The sequence below is a fragment of the Passer montanus genome, unplaced genomic scaffold (assembly GCF_014805655.1).
Source record: "Passer montanus isolate IOZ18808 unplaced genomic scaffold, ASM1480565v1 scaffold10, whole genome shotgun sequence".
In the NCBI taxonomy this organism is placed as follows: domain Eukaryota; kingdom Metazoa; phylum Chordata; class Aves; order Passeriformes; family Passeridae; genus Passer; species Passer montanus.
The window spans coordinates 37281664-37302586 of record NW_024356505.1 but is presented as its reverse complement, the minus strand read 5'-3'; the positions used below and the strand labels follow the sequence as shown (position 1 = coordinate 37302586).

General features: G+C 43.5%; 1 protein-coding gene across 2 annotated transcripts in view; it reads left to right on the top strand.

The window, feature by feature from the left end:
* Positions 1-20923, top strand: part of DPP6 (dipeptidyl peptidase like 6) — a 537867-nt gene that overhangs the window by 138808 nt on the left and 378136 nt on the right. Inside the window, exon 1 of one of the 2 annotated variants that reach the window (XM_039712305.1) lies at positions 3130-3330. The exons of the other annotated variant lie outside the window; for it this stretch is intronic. Coding sequence (XP_039568239.1) covers positions 3130-3330 — 201 coding nt within the window. Of the gene's footprint in view, positions 1-3129; positions 3331-20923 lie in introns of those variants that run through there. 2 annotated transcript variants of the gene reach the window in all.

The following is a 20923-nucleotide window of genomic DNA, read 5'->3' as shown; positions in this document are numbered from 1 at the left end:
ATGCAATCAGCTGGGTCCCTGTGACTCAGAAAAATCCTCCTGCTTTCAGCAACGGCATCCACAGACTCATCCTGGTGCATCTTTTTGCGGGGGGTTATTTAAGATATTTCTGCCTCCAGCTGCCTGCTCAGCCCTTCCACACAAGGTCATTCTGGCTGTAAGAGGGTGACAGAAATGTGTCTTGCAGTTCTCAGCTGGTGCAGACATTCTTTACCCACCATGATACCCAGAACATGGCACTAAATTGTTTCTGCTGTCCCTGGTTTATCGTGGAGGGGAGAGCTGGAATCAGAAGTGCCTTTAAATAGCTGTAATTATTTATTTTTGGGTGAATGAATCACAGCCCAAAGCTACATGATCAGGATCTTTTGGTGGATGAGAACCATTTGGCTGTTTGTTTTCTACTGAGCTTTTCAAGTATTTGACATTGCAATTCTGTGATCCCTTAATATAATTTTTTCCAGGAATTATGTACACACATACATGTCCAATATATGTGTGCATGACTAAGCAAACTCAATTATGTGAAATCTTGGTTCTTAAGAATTAAAACAACAATGTATTTGGATCTGAATTGGTCCTTAGAGGCTCTTTTGGTTTTGAACTGGGCTGTGATGCTGAATGTTTTCTTTTTTCTGTACTTTCTTTGAAACTTTTTAATTCAGACATTTAATCTTTGTTGTTTTTTCCTGCCTAGTGGTTTCATCTTGCTTTTTTGTGGCTTTCTTTGATTATTCCTTTGTGTCCTAGTTTCTCCTTAGAAGTTAAAAATGTATTATTTCTTTTAATTTTATTCTCATGTTGCTTTTTTTCCCCTCAGTGCTATTTGTCACCAATTCCAAAAATCATAAGGCCATGATTATTCCAAATATCATTAATGCAATTCAAGGTGGAATTTAGCTGAGCTATGTGTCCAGATTTTTGGTAGTCAATTTGTGCCTGAAACAGAAGTTACAAGGGGTCCAAGTGGCTTTTGGAAAGTTACCTCTGTTATGATGGATGTCACCATGACTTAGAAGCCAGACCTTTGCTTCAGAGCATTGTGTGCTCGTGTTGTTTTTTAATTAAATGTCAAGATCTCAGTTGTGAAGATCAAAACCATTCCTTCTTTCAAGTTCCGTCAGGAAGGAGAGAGAGCGTTTGTTTTTGTTTTCTCTCCTGATGAGATAAGGTTCCCTTTTCATCTAAATGTTAAGACTTTTCATGCCTGACTTTGAAGACACAAATAAGAAGGAGTGGATGAAACAATTCAGACGCAAAGAGATTTTTGATCAGGCAGTTACTGTAATCATAGAGTGGGGGAATTGTTGCACTCTAGAATACTGTATACATGATCTACTGAAGTGGTTTTTTTTAAAGACTGATGAAATTACATATATCAGAGATGGTATTATCTTAACAACTAAAACTTTAAGCAAGAACAGTGTTTAGAAACAGAATTTTAGCCCATAAAATCCACTAGTTAAATTATAATAAAGTTTGTGAGCTCTTCAGCAGCAAGTCTCTCAGTGGGAGTGGGCAAACACCGCTTTATGCTTTGTGTGTCGTGATCCCAGTTTAGAGGTCAAAGGGGAGGATTTTGGACAGCACAAGAGGGGACAGCAACTCTGCCACTTTCCTTTTAACCTAAGCATCTGTTGCTATGGAAACCCCGGTGCCTGGTGCTGGAGCAACAGGAATTGTCACCCCGTGTCCCGAGCAGCGGTGCGGGGCTGGCGGGGCAGGGGCCGGGAGCGCTGCCCGGGCCGGGAGCGGGGCCGGCGGCCCCGAGCAAAGCCCGTGGGGCTCCCGGCGTGTCCCGGTCCCGATCTGACCCCCACCCTGACCCCGACCCCGAACCCCTTCCCCAGCCCTGGCCCTGACCCCGAACCCGGTCCCAGCCCCAGCCCCGGATCCATCCCCGGCCCAGCCCCGGATCCATCCCCGGATCGCTGTTGTTTATCCCCGGCCGGAGCCGCCGGGAGCAGCTTTGGGCGGATTTCCACTGAGGGGCGCTGAAGCACGTTTTAATGCAGCAAAAATGAATTAATACAAAAATAGTAAGAGACGCGATTTACCGGATTATTTTAAAAAGCGGCGACGACGACCACCTCCAAAAAAAAACACCCCGCAGCCCTTCCTCTCCTCCCTCCTCTCCCCGGCCGTGGGGGGAAGGAGCACGGGCGGAGGGACGGGGAGCGGGCAGGGCAGGGCAGTGGGGAGGCTTCTCCTTCCCTCCCCTCTCCCCTTCCTCGGGACCGAGCCACTCCGCGCCCAGCGGCCTCCCAGAGCCCCTCCAGCTGCCGGTCCCGCCTCCCAGCCTCGCCTTCCCCCTCCCCACCTCTTTTTTCTCTCTCTCGGCTGGCGATCAGGTGTCTGTTGTCTTTTTTTTTTTTTTTCTTCTTTTTTGAGTTGTTTCCCCGAGGGGAAAAAAAAAAAAAATAGGCAGGGAAAAAAACCCAGAAGGTACCGAAAAGGAGATGATCGTAGAAGAGCCCTCCTTCCCAAGAAGAGCAACGTGCTTTGAATGAGGCTTCCCAGCCTCTTCCACTCCGTCTCACACACTCTGTCACTCTGCCTCTCGCTTGTGCACACTGTTGGTATGCGACCTCGGAGGCGACTGCTCCGCCACCTCTGCCTGGGGAGCCGCTGACAGCCAGCGATTGAGCCAGCCCCCCTTCTTTTTTTTTTTTTTTCCCCTGCTTTTGCAAACACACACGCACACCCCCAAAGCACATTTAATGCTGATCCACTCAGGCGCCATTATCGGGGGTACGTCTTCGTGGAGTGTTTTGGTTTTTTTTTTTTCTCTTCTATTTTTTTTTTCCTTCCCGACACTGGATGGTGCAGCGTTCCCGGGGCCTGTGGTGTTACGGCTCGATTGCGTTTTATTATTTATTTATCTATCTTCTCTCTTCCTCCTCTCATCACTCCCCCGTCTCTGCTCTCTTGAACCCCCCGGCTTCTCTCCGGGTGCCGGTGCAGAGGAGCGGGGAGCAGGATCCCTCGCTCTCCCTCCCACTGATGTGGGACTGATCACCCGCGTGTAGCATGCTGTAGCCAAAAAAGAAGAGAGGAGGGGAAGGGAAAAAAAAAAAAAGAAGCGGCTCTCTTGCCCTCCCTCTCCCTCGTTTCCCGCGGATTGACTTCATGGCTTCACTGTACCAGCGGTTCAGCGGGAAGATCAACACCTCCCGCTCGTTCCCCGTTCCCCCCGAAGCGAGTCACCTCCTGGGCGCCCAGAGCAGCGAGGAGGACGGCGCTGCCGGCAAGACCCCGCGTCCATTGCAACAGGAAGGCAGCCGGCCCCGCTTCCAGTACCAGTCGCGGAGTGACTGCGAGGAGGAGGATGTAAGCGCCGGTGTCGTTCGCGTGGGGCTGGGTTGGGTTTTGGGTGCCCCCCCCTCCCCGCCCCCTGTCCTGCGGGATGGCTGTGTGCCCCTCCAAGCCGGCAGCGTTTTCTTGCGGTTTGCCCGCTCTTCTTTCCGGGCGGGTCTTTTTTGCGCTGCTCTTCTTGCCCTGAAGTGCCGGGAATGGTACGGGACGGAGCCCGCCGGGAGCCGAGCGGAGCCGGGACTCGCCCGGCCCCGCGCTGTCCCCGCAGCTCTCCCCTCACCGAGCTCCTTGCGCGGCTCTCCGCTCCCGTGGGGCGCGGGGTCAGCGCCTTAGGAAAGGCCAAGTGCCAGCTCCGTCCTGCTGCCCCAAGCTACGCGACAAGCCTCCCCACCCCCCTTTAATTTTTATTATTTTTAAAAATTTTTTATTCCATGTTTTACCCTTTAACACTCTCCCGGGGCAGAAGTCTTCACCTTGTCCCTCCCTCCTCGCCTTCCTGTCAGCCTCCTCCTAACCTGGCAGCAGGGAAACTTTTTAACCCCGAGCAGCCGGTTTTGGGTCTCTCTGTCCCCCCTCGCCGCTGCCCCCGGGCGGGGCACAGCGGGGAAGCCGAAAACTTCGGCTGCGCACCTTCCGCTCCTTCAAAGGATGCATCTGCATATCGCCTTAGTAACGAGTGACTAATCCAGGCCGCTGGCTGCCTGCTGTGTCCGATGGAGTTAAACTAGCCCGGGTCGATTGCCCATGGTTCTTTCGGGGTGGCGAGGAGGGGGACAGACTCAGAGAACAAGGGCCAGTGATAGATCAAAACGTGTGGCTCCGCATGGCCGACTGATGTTAGGTTTGCAGAGGGATTTGAGTGTGTTTTGCCTCTGTGGAAGCACACACAAGGGGAAGCAAATGGCTGCAGTTGGGAATAATGTTTGTGTGTGTTAAAAATACTTCTTGCCCGAGTGGGACGCGTTAGCTTTGCAGCAGGGTTTAGCTTTGGCTCTGGGAGCCTTCCCAAGCAGGGCACAGCTTCAAGTCACAACAGCAGGGCTGTTTCACTCAGAGGATAGAGTTGTGTATGCAGGCAAATGTCCTCGATTATCTTTTAAATCCCTGTCCATTCTCCCGTCCCTTCGTAAAGACTTTTGTGGTGCACAGAGCAAGTGCAGTTCTGTCAGCAATGGGGCCAATCGACCTAAACCTCCCCGAGGTGACTGAATGCTGATAGCTCCAGGGAACAGCAATGATAGGGACCTGAACTGACCCTTCCCTGTGACCTCCTCACCGGCAATGATCTTGGCACTGATGGCCCTTGGCCCTGTCCAAGTGCAGGAGGACACCGGGCCCTTCCCCGGGAGCCCGCACCCACTCGTGGCTCTCTCCCGGTGTGGCTGGGGACACGGGCCCTTCCCGGCCGTGTGCTGGGCTCTAGGTGTCGCTGCGAGCCAGCGGAGTGCCACCTCCAGGGCTGGGCTCAGGCACATTTTCCTCATTGTTTTAATTTCGCTTTCCTGGACTTGCAGACAGCAGATGTCTGGAGCCGCTTCTCTGCTCACCAGAAGCGCTGAGTCTGGAAGCAGAGGAAAGCCTGCAGTTTAGCATGTGCGAGTGATTTCTGCTGACAGGCTCCAAAGTAATAATAATAAGAATATCCTTTAACTTCTATAAGAAAAGCTTTTCCCTACTTCTTTTTCTTTCCTTTGTTTTCTCCTCCCTCCTTCCCTCTCCCCCACATCCCCTCAGAGTTGTGTGGGTGAAGAGAACTGCTGGGCACTGCTGTTTGTTGAGGGACATTGCTGTCTGTGCCTGCCTGGTGTCTTCTGCAAGGAAGGTCAAAAAAGTGTGGCTAGAAGCAAGGATTTGGGGTGGCTCCTTAACGCACATGGGCACTTAGTGTGAGTTGTTTCTAAAGAGGGAAACCAGTCCGAGAAAGTCCCCTGGACTGGCTCGGCAGTTCACAGGGGCACCCTTCCAGCAGAGACTGGGAACCTGAGCTGGTGGTCTCTGGCAGCGGGACGATCAGATCGGGAGGAAGAAGTCGTGACAAACCAGTGGAAATGGTCTTTAAATCGTGTGTTTCGGGGCCAGGCGCCGGCAGGAGGGGTGGGAGGCTGGAGGTGTCCGCGGTGCTGGACCGGGGCGGAGCGGGGCTGGGGCAGCTGTCCCGGGTGCTGAACCCTGCCTGTCCCGGGTCAGAGCAGCTGTCCCGGGTGCTGAACTCTTCTGTCCCGGGTCAGAGCAGCTGTCCGGGGTGCAGAACCCTGCCTGTCCCGGGTCAGAGCAGCTGTCCGGGGTGCTGAACTCTTCTGCCCCGGGCCAGGAGCTGTCCGGGGTACCGAACCCCTCCTGTCCTAGGTCAGAAGGAGCTGTTTGCTCTCCAAACACCCCCAGGAGCCGTGCCAGGGCGAGCTGACCATGACCTCTCGCCCTTGTCTGCGGCGAGAGCAGCAGAGGCAGAGTGGCAGCAGTCAGGATCAGTAAATGCAGCCCTGGGCATAAAACCCTTGAGGAGGGGGGAAAGTGAGACAGAGAGCTGGCAAAGACCATGAGACAAGTACAAGGAGAGTGGTCTGTTTGTGCTGGGTGCCAGGAGTATGTGCTGTTGCTCATCATGGGAAAGGGCTTAAGGACACAGCACTGGAAACTCTTTCCTAAGATTAGATTTCTGTTTTCTGTCTTTCACAAATGAAACATTCACGTTGTCTTTCATCTTTCGACATCAATGTAGTAGGAAATGCCAGAACTTAAACATAAAGAAACAAAAGGTTTTCTCCCTTCTCACATTTGGAAATATCAAAACAAACCTGAGAATGAGACTGTTCTGTTCCTAACTTTGTCATATGATTAATAAAAGGGAGAGAACTGAGTGTATTTTATGGGTTACTGATGATGACTTTTCCTATTGAAATATGTGTGCTGTATTTTTAAGCACCAGCACAGACATCAATGCAGAACTAAACAGAGGGAAAGACAGGATGTTGCCTTTGAAGGTCACAGTATTGTAAGTAAGGATTCTGTCCACTGGAAGTACTACTGATGGAAAAATACTGCTTGAAATCTATAAAGAGTTAAAAGGAGGTAGTAACTTCCTAACAAAATTCAAATCAAAACCAATAACGATTTTATATGACAACTGCTGACTTACAGGCACCATTGAGACACACTTGAGAACATTGTTTTAGTAACATAAAAATACAGCAAAGTAGAGGTGACAGCATTCTTTAGAATTCTAAATAGTTTTTACTATGAATCAACTCGTGGCAGGTATATAAGAAAATATATATAAACTAGATCTCACTACTGAACAAAACCTGGATTAAGTCTTGTGAAATGTTCATGTTAATTGTTCGTCTGATGAGACAATCATGTTATTTACAAGAGGAGTAATAAAGAAACTAGGATCTATATAAATGACCCCAGAAAAAGACTTCCTAGTTGGTTCTGGGCATCATTGATATTAAAGTTATTGCAACAGCTCTAAACAAAATTCAGATGACATATTTACCTTGTTATAAGATTAGTATTTTACTACATTTATTTAGATGAGGAAACATGTCTGAAAACTCTTCATTCAGTTTAGTGTGGTGGTATAGCAAGTTATACAATTTTGTTAACAAAATTCTCTTTTTTAGATTAATGAGGTTACCTTTTAAATGGTGATTTTGATTGGTTTACCTTTTAGACTGATAAGTGCTTTGCATATTGTACAGTGGAAGGGGTTTTCTCTACACGTTGACTTGAGAACTGTTTTCTCATAAAATAGAGCTTCTTCATCTTTTGCAGGCTTCTTTCTTGGCATCACAGTGATTAATGAGTTTAATTTTTGCAGGCAACTGCCAGGAGGTGCTGAGTAAGATGTATCGTGCTGATTGTGTGTAATGCCGCTCCTTTTAATTACTGGGATGATAACAATGCATTAATCAGGTGCATAAAAAATTCAACACATTCCTGTAACGTGGAATATTGATCCATTTTATAAGGAACTCACAGAAGTAATTTTAAAAGTGAATTGATAAGTTATCTGTTACAAATATTGAATCCTCCAGTGAATCATAACATTTTTTTATATGAAAAGCCTCATGCTGCATTCTTACAGGTTCATTACTTAGCCAAAACTCTTATTGACTTTAATAGGAGACTTAAGCACATTAAAAAAAAGACAGTCCCAAAGTACAAAAGCATTAATTCTTCTGACTATTCTTTCAATAACTGAATTCTAAATATTTCTTTCTTTTTTGCATTTGCTTAAAACTACATTTAGCCATACATTATACTTTATTAGTTCTACAATTGATTATTCAGACTTATTTACCTTTTCAGAAAGTTTTCATTCAGATATAAATAGAGATCACTTTGAGATACCTCAGTAAAACTGTGTTTTGTGCTTGGATAAATTAAGGATTTAGTAATTCAAATATCCTTTGTTAACAGAATGAGTCTGAGAAAGTGAAAATCAAAGCCATCAGTGTTTAAAAAAAGAAGTAATTTCGTACATCAGGCTTGCTGTTGCATGTAATTGAAAGTGTTAATTTTCAGTTCATTATTTGTCTAACAGGAAGAGATATTGCCTCCTAGAAATGTGTGTCAGGGACAGAACCCTCAGAAATGTTGAGGCCTGAGCTTCAGGGGACAGGCATTACAAATTTGGGGTGTTTTTCTCCTAAAGAGATGAATGGATTGATTGTATAGAGGAGTTTGTGGGACTGCAGAAACCCTGACTTTGTTGTGAGCTATAACAACTTGAACTGTAACCAGAAGTCTATCTATAGACCTGTACTGCTCTGTGTATGGGCAAAACCAAATGTTTAATTCTGTAAGAATCTCCTATTCTTGAGTCTGTACGATTCTCCTAGAATCTTCTTGGTGAGTTCTTTGGATGCTGAGCTCAGTTATCCTCCAGCCATTAAGATGCAGAGAGTGGGAATGGTTATTTCCATGGAAATAGTTAGGCCCTGCTGACATTCTGTAAGCTCACCTTTTGAAAGGAATAAAAATTGCAGCTTACTTCCTTCAAAAGGAATAGTTACAAACCTTATTAAAATAATGGGTTATATTTGCACAGAAGCTCATCATATATTTTGTGATTACTGAATACTGGACACTGATCTGCAAGTGATACACTTTTTATACTTCTCTTTATGTCTATATCTATAATTATACAAACTTATGATATTTGCTGCCAGTTTAAAATCAGCCTCTGTTTCTGCAGTCTTCACTAGCCACGGTGATAATGCACACACTAAAAAATCTACCAGAGAAAATGTATTTTTAAGTATTCAGAAATAACTGTGTGAAGAGGCTGAATCATCTCTCTGATAGTAGTGAACTGTGCCATAGGGTGGGGTACCTCACATAGAGTACTCAGCTCATGTTATTCCTCTTTCTGAGCTGGGAGCTCGAGTGCAGAAAGCAGAGAATGAGCCCAGGGTTGGAGCAGCTCAAGTTGCTTTCCAAGGGGTTTTAAAGACATAGGAGGTTGGGAAAAAATATAAATCTGTGAGTAGGTGCTGTTCTCCACCATTTGTGCATTTTTGTTTCAGGAAAGGCCAGACTGAAGGCAGTCCTTAGGGTGTGTATCACAGCTTGGAAAATGCTCTTTGGCAGTCAGCAGATTTTGTCATTTGAAATAAAAATCTTTACATAATTTCGGTCTAATATATTTATGCTTGTGCTGGTGTAGCAAAACCTCCCATTACAGTTCATTAACTGCAGTTAATGATTTGATATTTTTTTTTTTTATTTTCCCGGGATTTCTGCCTGATGTGCAGGATGATTCCCAGCACGTTGCCGTGAGGTGGGAGCATTTTCATCCCGTGACCAAGGGGTGGCAGCGTGTGGTGATCACACCGTTCCTATGGAGCACTTGGCTTTTCCTGGCTTTTGCAGGAAAACATCCACCACCCCCTTGTTTACACACTCACACCTACACGTGGGGGTTCTTCAACTCCTTCCTGCTTTCTTTAGGTCTGATGGAACCGGTGGCAGTTTTGTAACTCTCTTTTTTCACCTTCTGGTGGAAATATTTGTTTTCAAAGCTTATAAGAAATGGTTCAGCAATAGTTTTAAGTACATGGAGGAAGGAGGGAAGAAATAAACCTTCCTTCTAAGGGAATGTTTTTCTCTGTTCTCCCAAAGGAAAGCAAAAAAAAAGCCAATTTTTTTTCCAAAAGCCTCTTTCACTCACTGATTTTCACTCATTGGTTATGATGCAGTGTGTCTTTTGAAAAGTACATGCAGAAAATTTAGGTTTGTTATTTCAAGGTGTTTCAAAAGATTTGTGGTCAAGCGCAAAAATAGATACTGAAATATATTGCCTAGATAGATACTCATTTTGGATTAGTTTTTTCTACTGATATATGCACCTTTGAAAATATTATGTCTATTCATTAAATTGTGGGTGTTTGGTACTGGTAAGATTCAGTGTGGGTGAGTTAACTGATTTAAAGCATATTTTGAGTGTGTGCATTCATCTATAGGAATAGATCACTGTGCCATAATCTTAACTGCCAGTGTATGAGCATTGGGCTCATGGATATTTTGCAGCACAGAGCAGTGCAGGAGGGAACAGAGGAAGAGTGTGGTGGGACAATCCAGGAAAGGGTTCTGAAAGAGGAATGGGCAGTGGTTTCTCTATAGTGGAAAGAAAAGTCCTTCACAACATTTCCACCTGTAGAGTGTTTGGGAACATAAATTTTTCACATGCAACCAGAGCTTTAATTGCATCATATTTTTTAAGCACTTTAATTTAGAGATGTTTCATAGTTTATTTTGTCAAAATAGCACTTGAAAGTCTTCCCAAAGTTTACAGCAAAGATTAATACAGTTTTTAATCTCAGGGAATCCCCTTGCAATATGGAGGCAGGGAGAGAGGTAGAAAGGGGTCTGGTCCTCATTCACTCTGCAAACATTTAAGTTTGCATGGAGGTACTGAAGTGTGTGAGGTAATTAGAAAAATACCAGTTTTGTGACTCTCTGCTGAGGAAAACTGAATATATTTTTTAATTGTTTATCACTTAAGAGGTGTAAATTTTTTTTACTCTAAACAAAGTGCTTGTTAGTAGAGCTCAGCTATTACATGGATTCTTCCAAGAACTGCAGTCTCTGTGCCTTTTAAAATGGCAATTCTTATTCTTCTTCTTCTTCTTCTTCCTCTTCTTCTTCTTCTTCTTCTTCTTCTTCTTCTTCTTCTTCTTCTTCTTCTTCTTCTTCTTCTTCTTCTTCTTCTTCTTCTTCTTCTTCTTCTTCTTCTTCTTCTTCTTCTTCTTCTTCTTCTTCTTCTTCTTCTTCTTCTTCTTCTTCTTCTTCTTCTTCTTCTGTTCACTTTGCAGATGGAAAATTGGAGGCTGAGGTGGCACATGGACAGTTCATCTCAGCTCTATAGCACCATTGCTCTGCTGTGGCTCAGCCTTGTGAGCTATTGCAGTTTCTGGTTCTAGGCCCCAGGGGCTTTAAGACTAAAAATTGTTCCAGTTATCACCATGGCTATTCTTACAGGTGTAAAACTAATTGTGAAGTCTAGCACATTTAAGTCTTTGTTGTATCTAGCACTCTTTTCTGACAGTTTCCCAGCTCTTCAATATTTTGGAGATTGCTTTGAGCAAAAGGAGATTTAAAGCATCCAAAAGGAAGGACAGGAGTATCTTAATGCTTTCACTATAATATTTTGGGGAGGGGGTGGTTTGGGGCTTTTTATATTTCTTTTCTGTATTTGTCAATAGCATCTGCTCCAGCATTTCAAGCAGATTTCAGTCTAGGCAGAACTCAAAAGCAAATGCAAATTTCTCCCCAGGCTTTCTCTTTTGGATATACAGAGCTACATGAAATGGAAATACAGCAGTGGGAAATGCTTGGTAACCTCAGCTCCAGTTATACCACAGTCATTGATTTTAAAGTGTTTATGACAAAAGCATGTTTGTGTTCCTTATTTTCCATTAAAATAAGCTCAAACTCTCTATAAAAGAATGTAGCTGTGGCATTTTGGTTTGAGGAGAAATGAAACCCATGCAGACTGAGCAATTACAGAGGCTGCTGCAGTCTCCAAGCCCTGGATCTGAAGGCACTTGGTGAGCAGACCCTGCAGGAGGTTCACACAGGGTCCCTGTGCCTGCTGCTTTCCTCCTGTTCTGGCAGGGCCAGAAGGAGAAGTCCTGCAACCAGCAGCAGCAGGAGGCTTGGTACTGCCTGTTGTCCCTCCTCAAGGGTATGAGCAGTGGTTTGCAGAGCCCAGCCTGTACAGTTTGTATCTGCAAAGAAGAATTCAAGTGTCCTGCAGTGCCTCTGGCTAAGGGGAATTAAAAAAGATTTTTATTTATAAGGCCAGCCTTTGGCAAAAGAAAAAGTATGGCCTGTTAACAGCAGCAAAACACTTATGCTTGTAGCAGGGTCACAGAAAAGGAATCTTGTGGCAGCTGCTGCTGCTGGCTGGTAGGGTGGTGCTGGAGGTGGCTCTGGGGTGGAGGGCTCTTCCAATTTGCTCCCAACACTTCTGAATCCCTTATAAACCATAGGGGCAGCAAGGACAGCTCATCCCTTCCTCTCTCCCATCCCTCAGCTCTACCTCACGGGAGAAGAATTCTGTGGTTTTTTGCACTGCTGGGAAGCCACGAGTCAGTTCTTTCTCCTTATCTAACAGGGGGCTGCTGGCAGCTTTATCTCTCTGGCCTGGCACCTAAGGATGGTGCCCAGCAAAACCCAGATGGCTCCACTCCAGCCACTTCCCAGGGATGTTCCCTCTGGCATTGCAAAGTTCAGCTCCTGCCTGTGTCCCTGCCCTCCTCTCAGGATGGGCAGGTTGGGTTATCTTGTGTTTCAGGGGAAAGCACAAGCAGACTCGAGCAGAGAGCAAAGGGGATGTTGGGATCTGCTTTAAATAGAGTTTGACCTCTTGCATAAGAGACTGATTGTCCCAAGATAAGTTTATTGCATACACAGCTCTGAGATTTGCACAGATTGCTTGTGGGATTATGTTTCATGTGACTGTAGAATCCTATCTTTGTTTGTAATTTATTGCTTAATCTTTCCTCATGTTTCTGTATAACCTGTATTAAATATGATTTGGTTTCGATTTTGTTTTTTTATTTCCATTTCATCTGGGTGCTAGAAAAGCAAAGCAATATTTAAAAGACTGAACTTCTATTACTTTGTTCTCAGGGAAGCTGTAGAAATCAACAACCTTGTTGCCATAGACACATAAATACTTTATAGTGAACCAAAGATTTTCACTTCTACTACTTTTACTGCTAGGCATATTGAATCTAAGCACTTTATTGATACAGTTCCTCTGCCTGCTCTCTATTAACTTCTTCATTTTCATTTTTTATTTTCTTTTTTGTTATATTTTTGGTGTAATGCCAGATACAAGAGAAGACACATGGAGAAAACACTAAAGGTATTATAGTGCTTCACAATGGTGCCTCTGATAAAGTGGGTGCTGTTGAAGCAGCTTCTTTGTTCTGTTATGAACTGCAGCACAAACACTTGTCAGAACACATACAGTGAGTCATTGCAAACAAGAGTAATTAATTAAAACTGACATAGCCAAGGTTTAGGATCACAGTAACCCCTTTTATTGTACTTGCCTTGTTTATACTCTCTGTGTTTGAGGACGGTGAGATTGAAACAGGCTTCTTCAAGGAGTGGGCAATTCTCACTGATTTCTGGGTACCTTTCAATACCTTCTGTTTGAGGGGACATGGAGCACTGGAAGAACTGTTAGGGAAGTCTTGCAGTTCCTGGGTGTACCACTGACCTTCAGCCAGTAATTTACCTTTGTGAGACAGGACCTGCATCTCTTGGGCACCATAAAGGAATCAGAGCCGTGACTGCATTTGTGGTTTCCTTGTGAGGGGTGCAGAATTAAATAATTTTTGCTTTGGGCCTAAAGCTTTGAGCAAAAAGAACCCATGGACAGAAACATGAGATTATTAATAATTAGTAGTGCTGTCATTAATTCTGACAGTGGCAACATTTGTAGGAGCATTCCTAATAACCAAAACAGGCCCTGATTGTGCTTGTTTATGGTGGGCTAAAGGTCTCTCTCATTACAATGTTTCACAGGCACTGCCAGGAACTGATAATCACTATAATGCACATTTTTTTCTTTTAGCTAAGAAAAGCTAATAAGCATCTGTAGTTTTGAAAATGTCAGATTGAGCCAAAGTGCATGCAATTAGATAAGGATAATGTGGCAGATAATAAGGAGATACATGATAGTGGGTGAGCAGTTATCAGACTGTTGTGCTTTGGCTGCTAAAGTGGAAAAGGGAGCAGTGGTTGGTTGAGGGAAAACATGCCAAGAGTTGTCACAAAGGGAAACCTGAGCTAATGTGGTAAAGTGACAAGGTTGGTCCTGGGGAAGCAGGAACATGGGTGGCAGGTTTTTGATAGATGGAAGGGTTGTCTGGGCCATAAGTCGTGTACTTGGGAGGTGGGAAAGGCCACTGAGATAAAAAAGGGAAGCAAATACGGAAAGGAAGATGGGCAGAATGGAGTAATTTGTGGTTGCTGTCCCTGAGGTTCCTTTTTTTCTTTCTTCAAAGACTCTCTGCCTTCTGTGTGTGTGGGGTGTCTGGGCTGTTCTGGCAGCTTTAGTGTGCTAAAACCTTTCTGAGATTTCCTTTGCCCAAAAGGAGACACAACCATGATACACTCATTAGGAACCTGGGTGGGAATTTTCAATCAATGTCCTCAGTTTAATTTGTCTCTGGGGGAAAGAATGAGGCAGACTTTGGGAGCGAGATTAAAAACAAGAGGATGAGAAACAGAAAAAGGACAAGGAAAAAGAAAGAAGAAAGAGGACAGCCATGAGGCACAGAACTGGAAGCCAGCTCTGGTAAGGAGAGATAAGGAAGATAAGGAATTTTGCTTCTAAATATCTTTTTTTTTTTCCTATGGGGGCAAAATATTTTTTGTGGATGAGACAGAATCTTCCATGTTTTCCTTTTCCTTCTACTGCCTAATCTAGCAGCTTGTTCTTGACAGGATGGCAAGCTCTTTGTAATCTGAAAGACTGGACATTTTTGTCTGATGTTTTTTCCTGAAAGGTCTCTTCTACTCTTATTCCACCTCTCATGAAGTGTTCTGGTGCCTCCAGAGGGAAGAGATTGGAAACTATTTCTGCTGTATTTTGGTTCTATGACAATGTTTTCAAGTTTTTTTCTCTTTAGAATTCACCAAATACTTGATATACTTGATATATCTTTATATCTGACAGAAAAGCTGTATAGTTCTCATTCTCTCCTCCTTTGTAGTGTCTCTAAGAAGGTATTCTATAAATACTTGTGACTAGCTATGTAGTGTTACACCTGCAATCTTAGGGAAAAAAATATCCTTATGATATGTTTGAAATGTTAATAACAAATTCAGAGAACATTTTGTCACTTACACTGTCACTTTACATTTCAGTTTACACCAGAATATATCCTCTTTTTTGGGTGTACTTTCAGTCTAAATTAACTGTGTTTGTATTACAAGGCTGTATAGAAGTGTGTGTTTGATGTTTGGAGAGGTCTCTAGGAGAATCATAGAAATCACAGAATTGTTTGTGTTGGAAGGGATCTTAAAAATCTTCTTTCCCATGGTAAAGAGCACCTTCACTGTCTGTGAAAATCCAGATTTAAATCCTGGGCGGGGGTGTTAAAATTTTCTTTCCACAAATGTTCAGAGAAGATAACAGCACATTCATAGGATGTAAATTCAGAGCACATATAAACATGGCCAAAATGGTTATTTTTGTTGTTGTTTTGTTCCATTTTTACAATTCAGTCATTAGCAAGTTATTTGTTCCTAAGTTGTTCTTCTCCAGGCGATGGGCAAACTTGATCTTAGAGGAGAGGCAGAAGAGAGGAAATCCTGTGTCTTCTGCCATGCTGGGTCATGAGGGAACATTTCCTTTCTCCCAGGGGTGCTCATAACAACTGCACAGCTCTGTGGTGGCTCTCTCCTTTTCGGATGAGCTACAGAGAAGTGCCTCATTGGGCAGAGGAGGTGAAGGTTAAGAGCAAGGTTAAAAGCAGTTTAATCACACTCAGTAAATCTGCATGTGAAATCCCTCAAATTATAACCATGTTCCTTCACTGTCCCTCCCTGTGTGTGCTAAGCTGGAGCTCTCATGGAAATGGGCTTTTGGCAGAGAGCACATGGCCCTTGGGCTGGAAGGATGCCTGAAAATGCCACAGTCAGCTTTGTAACTGTGCAGCTCAGTGCAAAATGTAGGGAGCAGCAGTGTGGATCAGAGGATTGAATTTGCTCTAAAAGTTCCACACAAGGCCCCTCTTTTGCTGAAGACAGATTGTGCCAGTCCAACCTGAAAAACTGTAATTTAATTTGAAAGCACCGTTCTGCTTTCCTTTCGGCTGATCTCGATTGGTGACAAGCCATAACATTTCTCTGTGGTCTGCTGCAGTTTAATAGATGAGGATTTCCTAACTTCATAAAATGATTAAAAGAACTCCAATGGTATACTAATAGCAAGGTTTCTGTGAGACAGCTCAATCAGCAGGATCCAGGGCCCTTTGAGAAAAGTTTGTTGAGCGTTGCTTGAAAGGCAGATTGCTGAGATAGGTCATAATTGAGGGAAAGACTCATAAACTGCAAGACTCAAAGAAACTTAAATAAAAAAAAATGTTAAAGCATCTGTGTATCAGAGATTTTTCCTGTTTGCCACAATGCTGTAAAGATGAATTGTACAAGGATCAATGTCTCCAGCAGGGATAAGTGATAACTGTGGGGCTCATCTTGGCAGCAGCCTTTCCTGGGTTTTTCTTTAACTCAGCACCTTGGACAGCACTGAAAAGCAGAAAGAAACGGTTTGGTTTGTGTGTGCAGCCTGTGTCTCATCTAGAAAACTCATCTTCCTCCAGCATGTTGGACAATAAACCAAAAGCTGAATCCACTTTCATCAAATGTTTGTAAGTAATGAACCATTTCAGGAGTGCTCTGTTCTGCTCAGGGCATTTCTACAAACAGAAGAAGGATAATTTATGGACTGATTATAAAATACATGTTGGGCATCAGGCACTGCCTTTCCTCTCTCCCTCTTCCTCTTTTCATATAAGCTGGCTGTGGCTTTCCAAACAAGCAAGAAAATGAGACTGTTTTATTTTTCTATCCCATTTGTTTGCATGAATGTGAAGCAGAGGCTAGTTAAGGGGTAACCAGATATTTGGAAACTGAGCCTCTTAGCCTCAGTTTAGATACCTCAAATTTCTATGACTGGGTGAAGAAATCTAGTGGTGGCTTTTAATCAAATGGGTTATTTGAGAGTTTGTCTGCTGACCTTGCTGAACTTTCTGATGAAAACTTAGAAGATACCTCACAGTTAGTGCTTACTTCTCTTTTCTTCCTTAGGAGCTCAGAGAAGTCCAGCGAGGTACAGCACCAAAACATATTTTTTACATCACAGTGACATAATCTTCAGAGTTTCCAAATGTAAATTTGTATGCTGACTAAAAGACAAAGAGGATTTTTATACTTAATAGGTCTTATCTCTTATCAAAGCAGGAGATTAGAATTTTCCATGACTTGGGCTCTCCCTTCTGCTGATAATGGTGGAAATGGAGAATCTATCCATCCTCAGGATATCTATCTAGGAGAAAGTTTCATTGTCAGACGGAGACATTTGCAGCATTTTTCTTGGTCAGCTTCAACAATTGCTGATTCTCATTTATTCAGGTCAATGGGCCCTTCTCTGGAGACAGTAAAGTCTTGTAAAATGAAGGATGTTGTTGGAATAAGAATTGATGGCTCTGATCTGGTCATAAATTGTTTTAGGCAGGAAATAACAAGATTTTCATGATCTTGAGCATTGAAGTATTCTAGAAAGACTGGGCAAAGATAAAAGTTATATCTAGCTTTAGGCTAGATCTCAGGAATCCTACTTTTATGGGATTGTATACCTTCCCTTTGAAGCAGTGAAAACATAAGGGCCACTTTTTCAACTAAATCTATTGAAATTTTGCATGAGCCAGTGAAGAGATCTCTGCCTCCAGCTAGGTAACAGGAGCTCAGTTTTGATTATACAGGCTAAACATCTTTTCAAAGGTTATTACACTCTGTGTTTATTAAAAAAAATCACAGTCAAATGGGTTATGCAGGGCTGAATCTGTCCTTTGAATGTATTTTTAAGATAGTTCAGTCAGGTTTATTTGAGAGTCCCTTGATTGCTGCATTTCAAACAACTTGTGTCAGATGTCTGTGATATTCTCTAAGCATTTCCAGCTACCTCCCCTGTAGGCCAAACACTTTTTTGTTTCCAGAGGGAAGATGTCAAGTGGTCTGTCACTAGGAGGGCAGCAGCATCTATAGACATTTATGTTGCAAATATTCAGTGGGAGAAAATCTATTTCAGTGCAGTTCTTTTTCACTTATTGTTGTGGAATTGTGCATTTTTTTTTGCTTGGCTTTGTGTTTCTACACAGAGTCCCAGAGTCCTTCATAAGCAGTAGCTTTGCCTATCCATAACAAAGACAGTTTGCAAAGAAAAGCCTATGGATGGGAAACTCAGGAGAATATCAGACTGTTTTCTGTTATAGGACCACTATAGTATATGAACATTGTCTGCAGACTATCTAAGTTGTGGATTTTAGTATCTGAAAAGAATTTAGTACCTCAATACATTCAAATGATCCAGAACACTGACCTGAGTTTGAACAGCATCACTGAGTATTTTCCTTTCTAAATACAAATCACTTCCAGGCCATAGGAGCAGTGCTGCTCACGTGACAGAAATGCTCAGCTGTAAGCACACAAGCTCATAAAGTCTCTGTTTCCTCTCACAACAGGCAGAGCAAGAGTTCACTCCATGTAGGAACACACCTGGTGCCCTTCAGTGGCTCATTGCACTGTATGGGTTCACAGTGGGTTTAACATGTGTTGGAATGTTTGAGTGATGAAACACAAATTGTTTGAGGCCCCACCCGGAGGAGCAAAACTGCCCATTCCTGTGTGGCATTTGTCTGGTGAGAAGTCTGGAATTCGTTCTCAGCCTTGTTCCAAACCCCATTTTTTGGGCTGAGCTCTTGGCTGCTGCTGCAGAGCCAGGAGGGATCTCCTCTCTCCTGTCCTTTCTGAACACAGGAAACACAGGAGAGTTGGAAAGAAAACTGAGGGAAAGTGAGCGTGGCTGGGTGTGGTGGTGGTGGTGGTGGTAAGAGTGCCAGGATGAAGGGCTGTGCTCCTCAGCAGATGGTGAGAGCAAAAATGACCCAAGAAGGGGTGCCACAGGCAATGCCAGGCAATTCCTGTTAGCTTCTTCCCCTCAGTATCCCTAGTGCTGATTTTTCAAGCCCACAGTGGGCTCTAAACGCTGCCAGTGTAGGAATGGCTTGTGAGCAGCTGTGTCCTTTGCTGTTTGTGGCCCTGAGCACTTGTGAGAACTTGACCCACGGCCCCGACTGGTTTAATGCAGGCACTTCTCCAAATCAAGTGATGACACACATACGTGGGAAGAGGTTTAATGCAGCAGCACTTCTCTGAGGCAGCAAATTTCTTACCAATTATCCCAGAACTGAGAAAGGAGAAGGGTATCTGCTTTTTTGAGCAGTGCAAGAGGAAAAGAGCAGAAGTGCTGCTTTCTGGAGCGGGTGCTGAGGAGAAGCAGTGGCAGTGTGGTTAGAGGCAGAGGATGTAGGTGACAGCTTTGCACAGTGCACAGGAGTGGATTGGGTACTCAGGACAGCAGTGATGTTGATGGGGTGGTATTGTATTTGCAGGGTCCCTCGTGGCAGGAAGGAATGATGAATCTGACTCCATGTTCTCAGAAGGCTAATTTATTATTTTGCGATATTATATTATATTAAAGAATACTATACTAAACTATACTAAAGAATACAGAAAGGATACTTACAGAATGCTAAAAAGATAATAATGTAAACTCATTACTCTCTCCAGAGCCTTGACACAACTTGGCACTGATTGGCCATTGAGTCAAAACAACTCACACCAGAAACCTGTGAAACAATGACCTGTGGGTAAACAATCTCCAAACACATTCCAAATGAGCAAAACATGAGAAGCAAATGAGATAATATTGTTTTCCTTTTTCTCTGAGGTTTCTCAGCTTCCCAGGAGAAAAATTCTGGGCAAAAAGATTTTTCAGAAAATATGATTGTGACAGGGTGGAAATTGCCAAAGTAACCTCTGGGTATCTCATCCCAGCAGCAGAGGGAAGGCAAGCTGCACTCAAGCAGTAAGCCAGCCAAACCCATGGCTGTGGCACAGGACTGGGAGTTAAAAAGCTGGCTTCTCTTCCTGTGTGGCATTTAATTCTTCAGGAACATTTAAATCCTTGGGTTGTATTGGGCAGATTTTTCAGAAGATTTTGGTTATGCAATAAAAGCCATCTGATATTGTTTCTACACTGCTGTTAAGATGAAGTGTTCTTGTTATATCCTATAATCTTACTTGAGCTTTCTGTTCTTGATGGTTTTTGTAAGCCCTGGGCTAAAAGGCATTGTGCTAGAAATTATTCAGCCAACAAAATGTCCAAACTGTGTGGCACTAAAATGCTTTTTTTTTTTCCTACCTCTCAAGACAGCAAAGATCAAGTAGCAGAGCTCATACTGCTTCAAAGTGCTAATATGTGTTGAAGACTTAGGATTTTTATGGTTATTTAAGCTGGAATTTCACATGTCACCAAACACACAGTCTAAATCAGTGCCTCCCCAGGGTTGTGTGTGTGCCCCAGGGATGAGGGTCCCTCGTGCCAGAGCTGTGCAGGGCTCAGTGCAGTGCTCTTGTGGGAGAGCTGAGGGTACCACAAGCTCTTTATTGCCCTGATGAAGTGCAAGCTTTCAGCTGATGATCATTCACATTAGTCAGAACTAATTTATCTACTGATTACTCACCCTGCTGTAAACTTTCAGTTTGCTGATAGAGGTTTTTCAGGGCTCCTTTAGATACCTCTGCATGGCATTACAATATACATCAGAGGAATCACCACTCAAAAAATATCAAAAGTGCTGTGCTTGTTGTTGCTCTAGTGAATCTCTTAATTTCTTTTTTCTTGTATTCATTACTCTAATTTCCTTGAGCATTTTGTGCATCTTTAATTAAATGATTGCATATCACTGTGGTTGTGTTTGGGGTTTTTTTGCACAGGACCCCTCTTCCTGTGCTCACAGTTCTTTAATGAAAATCTCTTCAATGCTTGATTTCCTGCCTATTGTTTAATATATGACCTTGGGCCTTAATTAGTACTATTTTCAGACACTGTTTAATTTTCTCTTGCACTCTTTTCTAGCATTTACTGCCACAATTTTTGAATGCTTCTCAAAACCTAATGAATTTGTTTTAATGGGACAGCTGCTGAACATGAGAAGGGGTTTATTCCCCTGAGCTAAGGAACAATTCCTAATGTATCCTAAATACTGAGAGGTAAAGACTATTTTTGTGAAAGTCTAAAACACAGATCTGTGACCTCAGTGGCAGTGCTGACCCTCAGCATTTCTCCAATACTAGCAGAAGTCCCAGAGGTGAACATTTGTGAAGTAACATTGTAGTGCTCACTTAGCAAAATTCAGCTTCAGTGTTTTGCCCAGCATCACAGAATCTGGCTGTATGAGAAACAGAAAAATAATCTGTGTCTTCATCACGTCTTGCTTAGTCATTAAATTGTTCC